We start from the raw sequence: 16174 nt of genomic DNA, 5'->3' as shown, positions 1-16174 counted from the left end.
AATGCAAGCTCCACACTAATCAAGTGTGCGTGTGTGGGCCTCTTGAACTGATTGTGACTAGAGATGGAGAAGTGCCTCTAAGAGCCATTCTTTTGCTCTGAAAGCAAAGGACAGCATCATCGACTTGCATCTGGTGATGCAGTGCTATCAGACCAGTTGCATAGCAGCCTCTTAAGTTCTGCATTGTCACAAAACGTACACTGCTCATTAATGGTTTTACGTTCCACCTAAAAGCATGAAAGCTAGAAGTTTGTCCTGATCTAAATGAAAAGACAACCCTTTTTTTCTGAGGAGCTCACAAGGTTTTGCCCTGGATATCACCTAAATCCGTCACATAGTATAGTTCCTCCCTGCTCAAATTCAGGGGTCATAATTCACTGCTTGAATATACAATTTCTATATGAAAGGTCTGATTCAACCCCTGACACCTCCAGGCAAGATTTATGTCTGAAACCTTGGATGGCTGATGCCAGTTGCTGCAAACAATACTTATCTAAGTGGACCTATGGTTTGCCTGGGTTTACAGAACTCCATTTCTGCAAAACTTTGCCACTTAGGAGGCTGTGGAAATGCATAGGAGCCATTTAAAGGGCTTCCCATTGGACCAGATCATTTTGGAAATATTTAACCATTGCGTTAGTCTGAAGATGTAAAGGTATTTAATGGGGGCCAGTTCAGAAAGTGACAACTACCAAACTACGGAACATTTAAAACTTGCCTTTACCATCAACAACAAATCTCTTATTAACTCAAGCAGCAAACCTGCACATAATGTGAAGGAAATAAGTAGCTATCCTATTTTTAAAAGACATCTGAAGGCAGGCCTGTTCAGGGAAGTTTTTAATATTTACAGTAATGCTGTATTGTTTTTAATACTTGATTGGGAGCTGCCCAGAGTGGCTGGGGAAACTCAGCCAGATGGGCAGGGTATAAATAATAAATTATTATTATTATTATTATTATTATTATTATTATTATTATTATTATTATTTACCTGGGAGTTCAAATGAACTCCACAGGACTTTCTTCCAAGCAGATCTGCATAGGATTGCATTGTTAATCTCCCTCCTCTTCTTAATAAAACCACTTGGGTTTTCTGAACCACAAGCTGGAAAGCCTAACAACATATACATGCAATCTGCATCCTATTGCCCGAGTTATCAGTGTCCATGAACTGCCCTGAATTGCAAGTTGGAATCCTAATTTTTAGCAACCAGACATGCAAGTCCTATTCCTGGGTCACACCCAATATTGTTCCAGCATCCAGTCTCTTCTTCAAGTGCCTCTTCCTCACTCTCAACAACCTCTTCCCCTCAGAAATTATAAATAGGGGTCTTGAACAAAATCAAGGAGAGGGCTTGGGCCAACTGTAATCAGACAAGGTAAGGGGATATGATGTATAAACATCCCTGAGGCTGCAGTGCTTGACACATGTCATTGTTTCTCTGCCCAACTTCTTGCATGGCTAAAGCTGGCCAGTGTAGCCTCTTATGACTACACTTACAAGCACAGGAAGACAGAAAGATACAGCCCAGACCCAAGCACATTGAGAGGAGAAGAGTGGCATGGAAGGAGGGGTGGCAAAAGAAGGAATGTTCATCAGAGGGAAGGCAGGTACAGTGGTACCTCAGGTTACATACGCTTCAGGTTACAGACGCTTCAGGTTAAACTCCGCTACCCAGAAATAGTACCTCGGGTTAAGAACTTTGCTTCAGGATGAGAACAGAAATTGTGCTCCGGCGGCGCAGCGGCAGCAGGAGGCCCTACTAGCGAAAGTGGTGCTGCAGGTTAAGAACAGTTTCAGGTTAAGAACGGACCTCCGGAACGAATTAAGTACTTAACCCGAGGTACCACTGTATACAACACCTCTTTAAATTCCTCCGACAATTATTTAGAAAATGTACGAACCCACTTCTCAAAAAATTTCTCCCAAGTATTATACAAGTCAAATTATATATAAACCATGACTTAAAATACACAAATCAATTAAAAACAAATATACATAAAACCACCAAGAAAAACAAATATAAAATCAACAAAACATTTAAAACAAATATAACTAAATCACGTTTCTGGATAAATCACCCGCCACTCCCAACAGCTTCTTAGACCTTCGCTCCTTAGACACCGCTTAGATCTTCTCCAGTCTCCAGACTGACTTGCCACTGACTTATCTGCTCCGTCCCAAGTGTCTACTTACCTGCAACCTTGCAAGCTGTTGTTCCTTGGCTTCTCTTCCTCCTTGCTTCCTAGAGTCCCAATGGCTGTCTACTGACTTTCCGAACCACTTCCCGACTGTCTCCCCCTTAATACAGCTAAGCCTCTCGTATCATAATTCTCCTGCACATTTGCCAGCACATGCAAAATTCCACAGTGCTAAGATTCAGAAATCTAGAATAAAGTCTAATGTTTAGTTAGCATTGTTTTGGATAGATTGCCTCAGTTTGCCTAGTATTCCTTTCCCCCAGAAATGCAGCTAAGAGTCTAAATTTAACATACCACAGGCCCTTTAGTCACGTAAGAGAATGGAATGCTGAACTTTTAAAAAATTCTTATTGAATATAGTACATATATACAAATATTTTTAAAAAGGAATTTATTGCCTTGCGTATAATCATGAACAAACTAATAATAATGCTGGGCTTTTAAAATGACAGTATAAATGAGAGGAGGAGTACCTGTAAAGCTGATTCACTCTTGTTGACTGTTAAAGAGGCTGGGGTGCATTTATAATCTCACACAAAAATCTCTTTCCTACCCTTTTAAACTAATTGCAGACATTGATCATGTAAAACAAAACTGGTTCCCAAATGACCAGAAATTCTGCAGGTGCTTTTATTTAATCAAAGGTTGTTTATACAGTGCTTGTTGTAGGAGGAAAGGTTCGGGAACTTCCAGAGGACAGAAATAAGAATATCATTGATGAATGAGAGCAATATTCCGTTCAGTTCCCATGCATTCATCTAGACATGTAGGGAAAGCACCAGATACCCAGTGGTATCCTGCCATCCTCCAAAATCATCCCCTCTCTGTCAGGAGGTCCCCACACTTCTGGTTGGTGGGCCACCAGTGGTCCATGAGCTTTACTCAGGTGGTCCATGGAATGTTTATATTAAATATGCAAATTGCTTTTTAACTGCATTTTTCTTGCATTTCATTTCTTATTGTATTGATTGCAACTTGGATGCAAGTTGCTAATACAAAAAAAGAGCAACAGGCAGTGACCATTTTGCACATGTTCAATTACGCAGAACATGAGGGCAGATCAGGGGTACAATGGGGTGGGCTTATGCCTTATGCAAACTCTGTTGACGTATTGGTGGGGAGAGGGGCAGGAAGACAACCCCCGTGCAAATCGGGGGTTGCCTGCGGAAGAAATAAAAGAAACAATAAAAATACAACTAAAAATCATGGGCAGAAAAATCATTATGTAGTTCACCAAAACCGTCAGCATTTTCCAAGTGATCCCCGGGGGCGGGGGAGTGTCTAGCAACCACTGCTCTACTTCCAGTGCTCAGGCTATGTCATTGCTTATGTAGCCAAAGCAGCAGCACCATGCAGATGGTATGAGTAGACTTGAGGAACCCCAAAGTTTGTATAGAAAAAATTTCTAGAGGTGAAAACGCCAAGGGAGTGAGCCCCCCACCCAATACAGGACTATACGTGCTCAATGCCTCATGGAATGCTGACTGTTAGGGAGCAGAGGGTGGAAAATGTTTGGGGGGGGTAGAAATGCTGGAAGTCTGGACAGGCAGACCGTCGTCACACTGCAACATTTTGTTGCAGTTCCAATTGTTTTCAACATGTTAAAAGAGAATACTGTACACATACTCTCCCATGATAAATAGCTGGGCTTGAAGTCAATCAGACTCTTTCTTACTACTGTATTGCAACATGCCCTGCAGTTTCCTTATCAGGGAAAATAACTGGGAATTTCCTGTGGTCCAAGAAGATTTCTTAAGTACCTATGTGCCAACTCATAATCCCAACAACTTGGGGTCCTGGCTAAATAATTCAATGAGACCTATTAATGCCCTTTCCCCAAAATCCAAGATACACAAGCAGCACTGCAAATCGCTGCCTGAGGAATGTTGCCGCTAAACTGCCACACAGAAGCTTCGACTACTGTTGATGAGACAGCCTCAAGCTTCCTGAGAAATCAGATTCCAGTTCATCTGTCGTCTCCACAGGTACGTTGCTTTGGTTCGAATTGGATGGATACGACCAGGTTGGTGTCCATGCGACCAACCTGTTTGGAGACATATTGCACTGGCATCTCACCGGTTGCAAAACACTTCCTGAGTGAGCAGGGCTTTGCTGGGGGAAACCTGTATAACAATGTGGCTGGTGAGTGTGATGAGAGGGGCTATATCCAGCTGCCTCTGCACCAGGCGAGTGGGCGAAACAAGGCCCGTCAGGCCCGCAGAAGCTGTGGAAACAACTATTCTTTCTGTATCCTTGATGAATGCGCAGTCTCGCAATGAGCGGCTTGCCAATGTTAACCACCTTCCTTTCATCCACAACATCATCTACTCCTGCGTATTCATAGTGCAGGCAAACTGTGAAGGTTAAGTCTTCCTGTGAAATAATAAAAAAATAAAATTCATCATTAATCTTAATAATAATGGCAGCTGTTATGCCCTAAGAAAGAAATGCAGGCATTCACATCAAATGCAGCATTCACTGCCATCAGAGTGCTTTTGTCTCCTAATTACACAAATTCACAGGACCAAAAAAAGGGGGGGGGGCGCTGGAAACCTATTTCTAGCGTTTTGCTGTCAGCACACAGACACTGTATTTTAAAAGCAACTGTTACACCGGCCGCTAAAGATATTCCACTTTCCACGTTAAGAGTTTGCCTTCCACATGGAACTTGCAAAAATTAAACACAAAGAAGCTACTTTTTGCATCACAGATAACTCCAATACTCTCACTAACATAATCAGTTTTGTATGCTGACTGAATTAACGGCACATCTGCATTTCGTGGGAAACAAAAGCAAAAGATGAGCATGTCTGCCCCTCAAAAAATAAATAAATCAATTTTAGCACTTGCTATATCTTCATCATTTAGGATGATGTATAAGCCAAGGGACACCAGCTGTTTTTTATCATGTAGATTCCACCCTCACTCCAATGGCACATACTGCAGTTTTATACTGATCAGAATAGTTCCTTCACCCAGTACATTCTCATTGCCCAGTCAGATTTGGCTCCTGGTCCCCTATTTCCCACCTCACAGTAGTGTCCAATCTGCACTAGGCCTTTAAAGCAGCCTCGTGCCACTTCAAAACAGTCATGATTCCTGGGACCTGTAGTTTGCTAAGGGTGTTGAGAGTTTTTTTAGGAGATCCCTCTTCCCCCTCACAAAGCTGCAGTTCTCAAGAGTTCTCTGGGAAGAGGGACTGATACAAAACCACACTGGGAGTTGCAGCTCTGTGAGGGGAATTGGACTCTAAGATCACCTGTGACCTTAGCAAACTACAAGCCCCACGGTTCTTTGGGGGAAGCAGCAAAGGTTTAAAGTGGTGTGATAAAGTGGCTTTAAATGTATAGTGCAAATGGGGCCACAGCCATCATCGGAGCCCTGATTTGTTTTGTTTCCGATAGCTTAGAATCGCAGAACTGAGTTGGAAGGGACCTTAGTGGTGCAGCAAGAAAGCAAAGCAGTTGTGAACCTGCCACCACCTCAGCCTTGACACAAACAAAGCCCCTACTGCAGCCTGCTGCCCTTCCCCAATATCCATGAAGCCATATTCAGAAATCTAGACTCGGAACCTTTCGAGACTGAAGACCTTTAGCATATAATTCTCTGCTGGCTTAACCTGCAAAGCTGCATCCATAGGGAAATCATACATTTATGCTGAGGTATTTCAAAGGGCAAGTAGTAACTGGAGGCTACCAATACGGGTGTGGGCCTGTAAAACATGCAATCTGTTTCATGCAGCAGCTGATGTAAAAGTGCCAAACAGAATGAGTTTGTGAGACAAAAGTAATGTGAAATGACCTTTAGCTTCTGCAGAGAACTTATTCGAGTGTAGAGACAATGTTTTGGCAAGTCCTTTGACAGCAAGTAGCTTCCAGTTTCCTCAGGAGTCCCCTTGTTTGCCCCTTTGGGGTCGACATCCAAGTCCTGTTCAAATTTGTTAAAAAGCAGAAATTAACTTATAGGATTAAAAGCTATATACCCACAACCACCCTCTAGCTGCCAGGTCATATAATATGTGGGTTTTGGCCAAAGTGCAAATTTCATGTTATTTATAATCCTGTAAAGAATAAACTGATACCAAGCTCCTGATGCCAACTTACGAGGGGGAAATCTGTAACGTAAGCTTTGCAAACAGTGATTTCAGAAGGCTTCTTTACTATGCTTGTGTAGACAATCAGGACATTGGAGAATTCTGCTGCAAAACCCAGCTGAATTTGAACACCGCAGGCAAACTGAAGGCACATGCTTTCAGGAAGTTCTGGAAACAAACACATTTTGATTAGTGGTAATACACAGATGCTCTCCTTCAAAATTAGTTGGGGAAATTGCATCTTTCCTCATGCTGTACTTAGTCATTATCCAGATTGGAACATCAGGATTAATTTCAGTAGCTAGGAGATCTACAAACTAATGGGAGCAGATTATAATCAGTCTTCAAGACTCCTTCATACATTTTGCACAGATCATCTCCTCCTGGCATCCATCAACAGTTCTGCTATTGCCCTAAAATGATAAGTAACTTTACTGGAGAGGATCTTGCTCCTTCACTTTACTAGCAACACATGAAATGAATTACAAGTTATCATTAGCTGAGCAGATAAGGAGATGAAGCTATGGGGAGAGGGCCTGGAAGGTCACTTCATATACCTGGGTGCATGTGAGCTATGGGTTAGCCACCCCTGGGCTATGGGATGTCACTGTCCCCTCATCATTATAATACAGTGGTACCTCGGGTTACATACGCTTCAGGTTACAGACTCCGCTAACACAGAAATAGTACCTCGGGTTAAGAACTTTGCTTCAGGATGAGAACAGAAATTGTGCTCCGGTGGTGCAGCAGCAGCGGGAGGCCCCATTAGCTAAAGTGGTGCTTCAGGTTAAGAACAGTTTCAGGTTAAGAACGGACCTCCGGAACGAATTAAGTACTTAACCCAAGGTATCACTGTACTGACTGACTGTTTTGTGAACTGGCTATTTCCTGTTGTGGGATTTATAGTTGTTAACCACTGTGGATGTTTTGTATGGAAAGGGGGGGATATACAAATGTAATAATGTGTTTGGCTTGGGAGCTTGACCGCTAAGAAAAAAATAATGAGCCCCACCCCACCAAGGCTCCACTGATTTTAGTGGCAGCAAAAAAGCGGGGGAACAAAACAGAGGTGATGTTGGGGTTGACAGAGATGTGTAGAACTCTCTGCACAGCCCAGAACCTTGATGGGGATACAAACCCATGCATATTAGAATGATCATTTGATGAACGGAGAGGGGATGATGATAAGCCCTGCTCTTCAGCTGATCTGCTGGGTGTGGGGCTCCACTGGAGAAGGTGCCCTGAATGTGTGTGTACACACATGTGAGTGCAAGAGTAGGGGTGGCCACACCCACTGGTGGCATGCAGCCCCTGGAAAGTTTGCCAAGGGTGAGTGCAGTATTCAAGTATTCCATTGAAGGTTAGCTATCCTTGAACAAATAACCTAGGGAAATGAACCATTTGAGGGAGGTAAACCAAGTTATTTCAGTATGTACATAAGGCTGTTGTGCACCCACACCCTGGGACATGGGGAGCTATAGATCAACTTGAACAGCATCTTCACTCATACCGTGAGCTTTTGCCCACTGCAGATTCCGCGCTAATGACTCTGCCGACGCTACTGTTTGCTGAACAGGATCAGTTAATGCTCTCTTCTCAGATAAGCTGCTGCGAATCTCCAAAGCCTGCTTGCCTTTGGTAAGGTGACACTTGCCCATATCTAAAAATAAAAGATGCAAATCATTTTCTGGGAACCAAAGCTGCTGAAAATTCTAATTAAAGCACCTACATTCCAGAAGAGCCACCATGTTGCTATGGTTATTGTTGTGTCAGCGTTTCCATGACAAACCTGATTTCAAAGGGGCATTCAAGCCTGGCTGTTCAAAATTCACTACAGTCCGGAACATACCGTCCAAGTTCCTCTCCATGAGAACTCCGCCTCCCCTGCTCTTTTAGCATTCATTATGACCCAAACATTTATTAAGCTGCGTGGCAAGTTTCTTCATCTTCTCCCTCCCACATGCATAGGCATAGATCCCCCAGTCAATGAAATCCTTCCCAGGAAAAGACATGTTTCTTAATTGCAGCACTCTGCTTACAAGAATACACGTTCCAATTGTTTTACACTACAGATAAGCTAGACTGATAATCTTTTCCAACAGTTGTCTTTTTTTTAGTTGGGGTTCTCCATCTATTTTCAGCCACATCATTAGCATCCTTAAACAATTTTAATGCATTTTTGTACACCTTTGTACTCTCTCTGTTTTTAAAATGTTGTTACATAGCCGCCTTTTTCATAAGGAAATTCTGCAGCGGTAGTAGTTTTTGAACATCGCTTCAGCAACTTTAAAAAAATGAATTTACTATATAAGGAACTGCCTTCGGCGAATGGCTCATCTCGCCTAGTTCTGTCTATCTTGGCTGGAAGCAGTGTTCTGGGGCTGTGAAAGGAGATAAAGTATGCCTTTAAAAAACAATGCCACCATTTTGGATGCATCTATCGCTCTGTGCCTACAAAGCAAACATGCACAATTGATTTGATCCCCCCTTTCTACCCCAATGTGTTAGTAGTATTGTTATACGTTGTGCTTCCAAGGGCAGGGGTACATCAAAAAGCCACACACACATACACAACCATTCCCACAGCCCTGTTATTCTTTTGCATATGGACACAATTCATTTCACAGCTTTTATTAGGGATTAAGTGCTATAGCACACTCCAATAGTTACCCCCACCCCCAGCAATGCCAGAAGTACGTCTTGATTGGCGTGAAGGCAGCCTCCCTGAATTAGGGTTGTACACAGTCACTCTCCAATAGTCAGCCAGCGGTCCCACTCAAGAATACTTAGGCATCCAGCTATTGCCATCTGGCAGCTCCTTGTCTGGCAGTTTCACTTCTGCCTTCCGCAGAAAAGGGGGGGGGGGACGGGGACCTTCTTGCGTTTCGCTTCCAGGACCACATTGAAGCAAAGGAGTCCTCTGAATGAGGTCTGTGTCAGCATCCACTCCCTTCAGGAACTCAAGAGAACTACCTTTCTTCAGGTATGGTTTGCAGCTCACTAGGCTCCAGCCTCCTTCCACTCAGTTTCCCACCCAGGGCATTGGTTACACAAAGTCTACATTTCTCCCTGTTGTCAACCTGCCATTCCAGTCTCCCACAAACATTTTCTTCCTGCTTGCCTTTTGCCCAGTCACCCTCCACCCACCCCCATGCTTCTCTCCCGAGTTCTAAGAAATTCTGACACCTTCTCGAGGCCAGCAGCTGTTTTCTATCTGCCCTGTCAGGCTGCTCCTCAGGGAGGGGGAAAAGGAGCCTGTCTTGTTTGCCAGCAGGCTGTCTTCACAGCCATCCTCTGCTGGCAGTTTCTGTTGACTAGAACCAGTAGGAAACACAGGGTGCACTGGGGCAGGCCATTCATCTCATCTCAAGGAAGTAAAGGTTACGGGGATCAGGCTGTATTTCAGCTGACAGACATAGCTGTCCCAAAACAGTTATTTACAAAGGCTGGTGTACATTTGTTCTTTATCCTCATCTAGGAACAAGCAGTTTGAGCTGCTATGGGGGGGGGTGGAGTTTGAAAAGAAAGAGTGAAGCATAGGTGTGCATATACCTTGCCCCTGCTTTCAACTTCTGTTAAAAAATATTATAGACTCTCAGGGCTGCTTTTTGGCTGTAAACCGCCCCCCCCCCAAATCAAAACAGCTTTTACATGCATTTGTGCATAACACACAGTTTGCTCCGAAGGCCTCAAATGTGCAAATGAAATGTTTTACACTTCACTGCATTTGTATTCTGCCTTTCCATCAAGGAGTTTTATCCACACAACAGCCCTTTGAAGTAGATTAGGCTGAGACGCGGGATGCGTGTGGCGCTGTGGGTTAAACCACAGAGCCTAGGACTTGCCGATCAGAAGGTCGGCGGTTCGAATCCCTGCGACGGGGTGAGCTCCCGTTGCTCGGTCCCTGCTCCTGCCAACCTAGCAGTTCGAAAGCACATCAAAGTGCAAGTAGATAAATAGGTACCGCTCTGGCGGGAAAGTAAACAGCGTTTCTGTGCGCTGCTCTGGTTCGCCAGAAGCAGCTTAGTCATGCTGGCCACATGACCCGGAAGCTGTATGCCGGCTCCCTCGGCCAATAAAGCGAGATGAGCGCCGCAACCCCAGAGTCAGTCACGACTGGACCTAATGGTCAGGGGTCCCTTAACCTTTAGGCTGAGAAATAGTGATTGGCTCAAGGTCACCCAGTGAGTTTGTGGCTCTGTGGGGATTTGAACCAGAGTCTCCCTAGTTCTACTCAGCCCCCCTAACTCAGATGTGGGCAACCTTTGGCCCTCCAAAAGTTGCTGAACTACAGCTCTGATCATCACTTACCAATGGCAATGTTTTCAGGAATAGATGGGAGTTGTAGTCCAGCAACATCTGGAGACCCACAGGCTCCCCACCCCTGCTCTAACCACTGCACCACACTTTTCTCAATCAAGCAAACTTCCCTAGTGGCTCAGGTATACTTCTCATAGGGCTTCCTTACCTTCTGCTACACCATCCAGCAGCACAGTAATTTTCTTGTCCTCCAACAAGCGTTCCTTCAAGAACTTCATGAAAATCCCATTGGCTAAGCCAGACTGCTGAATTTCAAAAGCTTCCGCTCCTTGGCACCTTAAATGCATATTAACAACAGCAAGAGGCATAAGATGGGTGGGGAAACTATAACCGCAGCACAGCAGAGGGCAAAAATGTTGCTTTGTCAAAGTAAAAGAAAAAGGACTTTACAGGATTCTGAAAAATCAGTTCACGTTTCACAATAAAGTATACAAATAAAGTATACTTTTACAAGAAACGTTAATAAATATTAATGCTTGCTCAGAAATGTTTACACCGCCAGGATACAATTTGCTAGGATCCAGAAGGCAATTGGGCCTGATCTGGTCCGTTACCTGAATATAACACCAGAGCAAGGCCTATTATCTTGTCTGTAAAACAGGTGTTAAAATCAGGTAAGAATTCTCAACTCCCCAATTAATGGAATGAGGCACATCACATTTATCTGAATGCACAATCTCCTTTTATCACCCCAATCAGCCTTTTGAACTGGGTTTTCGGTCAAGTGGTCAGGGAGATGCTGCACTCAGATAAAACAGCAAAAGGAATGTACCATGTTTATGTTGTGTTGAAGTGGGAGAGGCACACACATGCAAGGTTGAAAGTTGATCCAAAAATGAAATCATAAGGTTCAATCCGGACTTAAATCATGCTTAGAGTAGACCCACTGATATCACTGGGTCTTATGTTACTCATAACTAACTTGAATGCCATTGATTTAAATGGGTCTACTTAAACCTGAATACAACTCAAAGATTTTCTCAAATGTAATGTGCCCACAAGATATATAAAGGTCTGCTGGAACACAAGCAGATTGTTGTCTTTTTATTATCCATCTCTATACTGAGGGGTATTTTGGTTAGCTCATAACACATTAACACAATCATTCTGTTCACACACACACACAAAATATGCAGGTACAATAATTAGCCTTACGTGGCGTATCCAAAAACAATGTTAGCTGTAACCTTCAGGGCATCCAAGATGAGGACGGTATTATCATATTCATTCCTTTAATAAATGTAAGAATACAAAATGAGAAGAACAGCCTGAATCTGGGGCAAGTTGAGGATAACACAAAATGTTTTTTTATATCCAAAGCCATGACATTATTACACAGATAGAAAATTCTATATAACCCCCCTCCCCCCAAATTCTGCCATTTCCATCACTTCCTTTAACAAATCAAGCAACAGAGAACTAAGCAAATTTGCTTTGGTGAATCAGTGCAAAGTGCTTCCTTCCACATTCATGAGCTGCTCATGTTGCAGTTGCATAAAAGTCTCCCCTCTATCCTAAGAGCCCAGTCCTAAATCAGGGACAGGAAACCTGTTTTTCTCCAAATATTGTTTGACTCCAACTTCCATCAGCATCAATTAGCATGGCTGATGGGTAGGGATTGTGGAAGTTGAAGTCCAACAACATCTGGAGAGCCACAGGTTTCCATCACTGCCCTAAAGTACAGAACTTGAATCAGTCTTGCGAGCCATTCAGTATTATATACATTAAGAGTTGGTTTTAAATGGGCTTTAAAGAATTATTTGCACCTGCTTTTTAATGGACAATGATGCCAGTCTGTGTTCTTAGTGCTGCCACTGATTTGAAACGAACTGTTTCATTATGTACACCTGAGTTTTAACCTGTTTTATGACTGTATATATTGTGAACTGCCTTGAGAAGCCCATCTTGGCCCTGAAATGCCCAGAAATAAAAACCCAAAGCCCTCTTTAAGGACCACAGTGAAAAAGAGAAACTCTGGAGAGCAGAAAATAACCCTGCAAACTGTTTGAAAAAAGGGGAAGATAAATACAAAATTTAAACCAGTTTTCATTTCTTTCAACCATTTGTGCTCTGCATGGTACTGAAATGCCTAGAGAAAAGGCCCCTGATCCCATTTTCCACTATGGGTCTTCACATCTCTAGCTACACCTACTGCATCTCTTCTCTTACATTTACTTTCCCCCCTCCATTTCCTGTCTGTATCCAGGGTATATATCCTTGCCTGCTTGAGTAACCACTTTATGCATTTAATGAAGTGGGCTTTGTCCCACAGAATCCTATCTAACAATAATTTTGTTAGTCTTTAAAGGCAGGGCTGGGGAACCAAAGGCCCAGGGGCCAAATGTAGCCCAGGCCTTGCCCCCTCACTGGCTCCGCTCTGCCTGCTCCTTGAGTGCTTTTGCCTGGCTGGAATATGTCCTTGAACTGTGATCAATGCCTCTTGCTTGCCTTGTTGGAGAGATGCGCAGGTGTAGAAACCTCTGGTTTTTGCCTGGTGGAAATGTACAAAAGAAATTGCTGCTCAGCTGCCTTTTGTTTCGGGCACCACCCACCACAGGCATCCAAGTTCCCTGACACTTGCCCATGCTCATTGGCAGAAAAAGACCCCACACTCATGCTTTTTGCCCTGAAACCTCTCTAGAGTTAGGCCAAGGGTGGTGATGCTGTTACGAAGCACCCAAACCCAAAATGGTGCACAAGCTCTATAAAAATGCTTTGCTTTGGCATCGATGACTGGATGGAACAACACCTAGAACAGGGCTACTGGTTACACTTACATGAAAAGCAGCTGGAATCTGCCTGACCAGAACTTTGAAGATTCAGGCCTGCCTGAAGCAATGTTTTATTTTGAAATCTTTTAAATAATATTTCAGTTTCCTGTTAATTACGTTGCTTTGAGTGTATGCTTTATATATGACTTTCTTCAGTAATGTTTTATTTTGGATTGTTTTATTTGATGTTTCAGTGTGTTGTAAACTGCTTGGGAGATGTTTTCTTAACAATATAAAGCAGTATAGAAATGAAACGAATAATAATAATAGCCCAGGAAAGTTGGGAGGGGCTTGAAGTAAAAGCTGTTATCACTTCCTAGCTAATATTCCCTACTAGCTGGGAGGAGGAAGAGCAGGGAAATACTATCACGGCAAGATCTCAGAGGGAAAAAATGCCAGCCTGACACTCCACCTTCCCAGTCAATAGGATGTCAGCTTCATCTGTTAGAAAGGAGCTTTCAGTATTTTGAACAAGCTACCCATCTCTGCTTTCGTGTGGTAATCAAAACAGTTTTTTTCTGAGTGGGAAGAAAAGAATTTTTATCTGAACCACCGTTATCTGGATTGCGAATCATGCCCTCCTTTGTTCCCAGAGACTGACCCAACAAGTCAAACATGACCATGTAGCAAGTTTATTTTATTCCCTGTTATTTTGCTTTCACTCTCCCGAGCCTGGAGAAGAAAACGGAAAGGTTGTGACACTTGCATACAGATGGTTGAGTTAATAAAAGCTAACCTCTCAGCTGTTCCATTTGCCTGTTTTTCTAGCGCCAACATGGCTTCTTGAGCCTTGATCTACTAGGGAGGTGATGAAAGCAATTACATACCTTTTCCTGCACATATCCAGTAAAAATACATTGAGGCCAGTATCCTTTTCTTGCATCCGTTTGAGAATATTTTGTACACACAGACAGTTTGCGGCTCGATAGGGATTTGGGGCATCTATAGGAACCATAAAACTATTACCATAGTTTTCGTAGCCATGGCCAGCATAATATAATAGCCCTGGGGAGAAACAACACACACAGTTAAAATAGCTTTTAGCGATTATATTAAGCAAACTAATTCAATTAAATTAAGTTGCAAAGAAAACAAGAATAAGGCAGTTTTCTATAGTCTTAAAATCACACTTGCCGTAAGTGGGGCAGTGGATTTACTGAAAGCAGGTGCTGAATGTGCTCCAATCTCCCCATTCTTGGAATGAGGTGAGCAACAGCCTTGTGCACTGCTATACACATATAGTGGCACATTTTTACTATACAACACACTGAAGTGAGGAAAGCAGCAGCTGCGCATTTATGTTTTGCACTTTGCATTGCAAATGACACTTTTCTGGGAGTAACCAGGTGATGAAATATCATGGTGAGCACTGTGAGCATCTACAAGAAGGACAAGTCCTTCTGGGTATGGAGGTAAGCCCCCAAAATGCAGAAACTTTGGGGTAGGGAACCTATGTTCCTTGAGATGTTGTCGAAGTACAACTGCCATCAGCTCCAGCATGGCCAATGGTCAGGACTACTGGGGGTTGTGGTCCAGCTAGAGGGCCACAGGTTCTCTACCTATCCAATCAGAGTCATGGAATTGTAAAGTTCAAAGGGACCCCGGAGGCTCATCTAGTCCAACCCCTGCAATAAAGCATTATTTCATGTTCCACAAACATTCAAAGGGCACTACTCAAAAATGCAAAAAACCAAAACAGGAAGCATCCACTCATGTGAAAAAAGATAGAATAGTATCAACGAAGCTGGAAAGAACGAATCTTTGAGGCAATTCTCTTTCTGTTCACTACTCATAAACTGTAAAGAACTAAGAGCCAGACCTACTTTGGGCTATAACAGCAAACTAGGGCATTCTGGCACAGTGAACGAGCATCATCCCCACTGTTAAAACACAGACCAGGAGCTGAGTGCAAAAGTGTTACATGCACACAGAGAACTGGGTTAAATAAAAACAAAAGAAATACAAGAATAAAATACAAGTAAAATTTCCTTAAAACTAGTTTGGGGAAACAAGTCAAAAACAACACTAAACTATATATCACACACAAAAATGAGTGGTGTACAAACAGCTAATTAAGATTAATTCAGTCAAGAATCCAGGAAAGCTTGAGTAAACATGTGTGATTTAAGAAGGTGTTTAAAGGTTACTACTGTCTACCTCCCTTGAGCGTCCCCTAGGGGAGGGCATTCCAGAAGGTGGGCGCTCCCTTCACCAGGGGAAGTGGTGGTCTGCTGAGAACTGCAAGTAGGGGAAAGGTGTTGCTCTCAAGTCCTATTTATGGGCTTCCCATAGGCATCTGGTTAGCCATTGTGAGAAGGCTCAACTGGATGGGCTTTGGCCAGATCCAGCAGGGCGCTTCATGGGTATCCTGGTTGCAAGTTGCCTAAGGTTTCAAATGTCAACAACTTTAGTAGCTAATAGCCAGTGCATTTGTTTCAACACTGCTGAAATATGTGTAAAGCTGGGTATTCCACCAAGCATGCATTAAGACAGACCATCAGAAAGCTCAATATTTTGAGCTAATTACTTTTCAGTACTTTGTACTCCATTTGGTTAACACTTGCACTTTTTTATTTGAAAGAAAAGATGTACTTGGGATAGAAAGTTTTGTGAACAAAAAGAGAAAAAAACCTGCATGCTGTCAAGATGGCGGCAGTAGCGGCTGCAGCCTGTGAGGCCTTGTGGTGATGGCAGGTGGCGGCAATAGCAGTGGCAGCCTGCGAGGCCTCATGGCGACACAAGCAGTGGGGCTTGCGAGGCCTCGCTATGGTGGCAAGAAGTGGTG

The 16174-nt window shown here is 43.2% G+C and overlaps 1 protein-coding gene and 1 long non-coding RNA gene across 5 annotated transcripts in view; both read right to left on the bottom strand.

Annotated features, from left to right (window-relative positions):
* The window catches only part of LOC128423537 (uncharacterized), a 74619-nt gene extending 71674 nt beyond the window's left edge, over positions 1-2945 (bottom strand). The window contains exon 1 of the long non-coding RNA XR_008332790.1: positions 1671-2945. This is a non-coding gene — a long non-coding RNA (uncharacterized LOC128423537). The remainder of the gene's footprint in view (positions 1-1670) is intronic.
* A 2-nt stretch (positions 2946-2947) lies between these two features.
* The window catches only part of MALT1 (MALT1 paracaspase), a 40770-nt gene continuing 27543 nt past the window's right edge, over positions 2948-16174 (bottom strand). For all 4 annotated transcript variants that reach the window (XM_053408810.1, XM_053408808.1, XM_053408807.1 and 1 more), the window contains 7 exons: positions 14217-14394; positions 11774-11848; positions 10767-10894; positions 7809-7958; positions 6309-6466; positions 6007-6132; positions 2948-4578 (listed from right to left, as the gene is read on the bottom strand). In XM_053408810.1, the coding sequence (XP_053264785.1) occupies positions 4123-4578; positions 6007-6132; positions 6309-6466; positions 7809-7958; positions 10767-10894; positions 11774-11848; positions 14217-14394 (1271 nt within the window). In that variant the 3' untranslated portion in view covers positions 2948-4122. The remainder of the gene's footprint in view (positions 4579-6006; positions 6133-6308; positions 6467-7808; positions 7959-10766; positions 10895-11773; positions 11849-14216; positions 14395-16174) is intronic.

This window comes from Podarcis raffonei, chromosome 11 (assembly GCF_027172205.1).
Source record: "Podarcis raffonei isolate rPodRaf1 chromosome 11, rPodRaf1.pri, whole genome shotgun sequence".
Lineage (NCBI taxonomy): Eukaryota > Metazoa > Chordata > Lepidosauria > Squamata > Lacertidae > Podarcis > Podarcis raffonei.
This window is presented reverse-complemented; position numbering and strand designations above follow the sequence as displayed.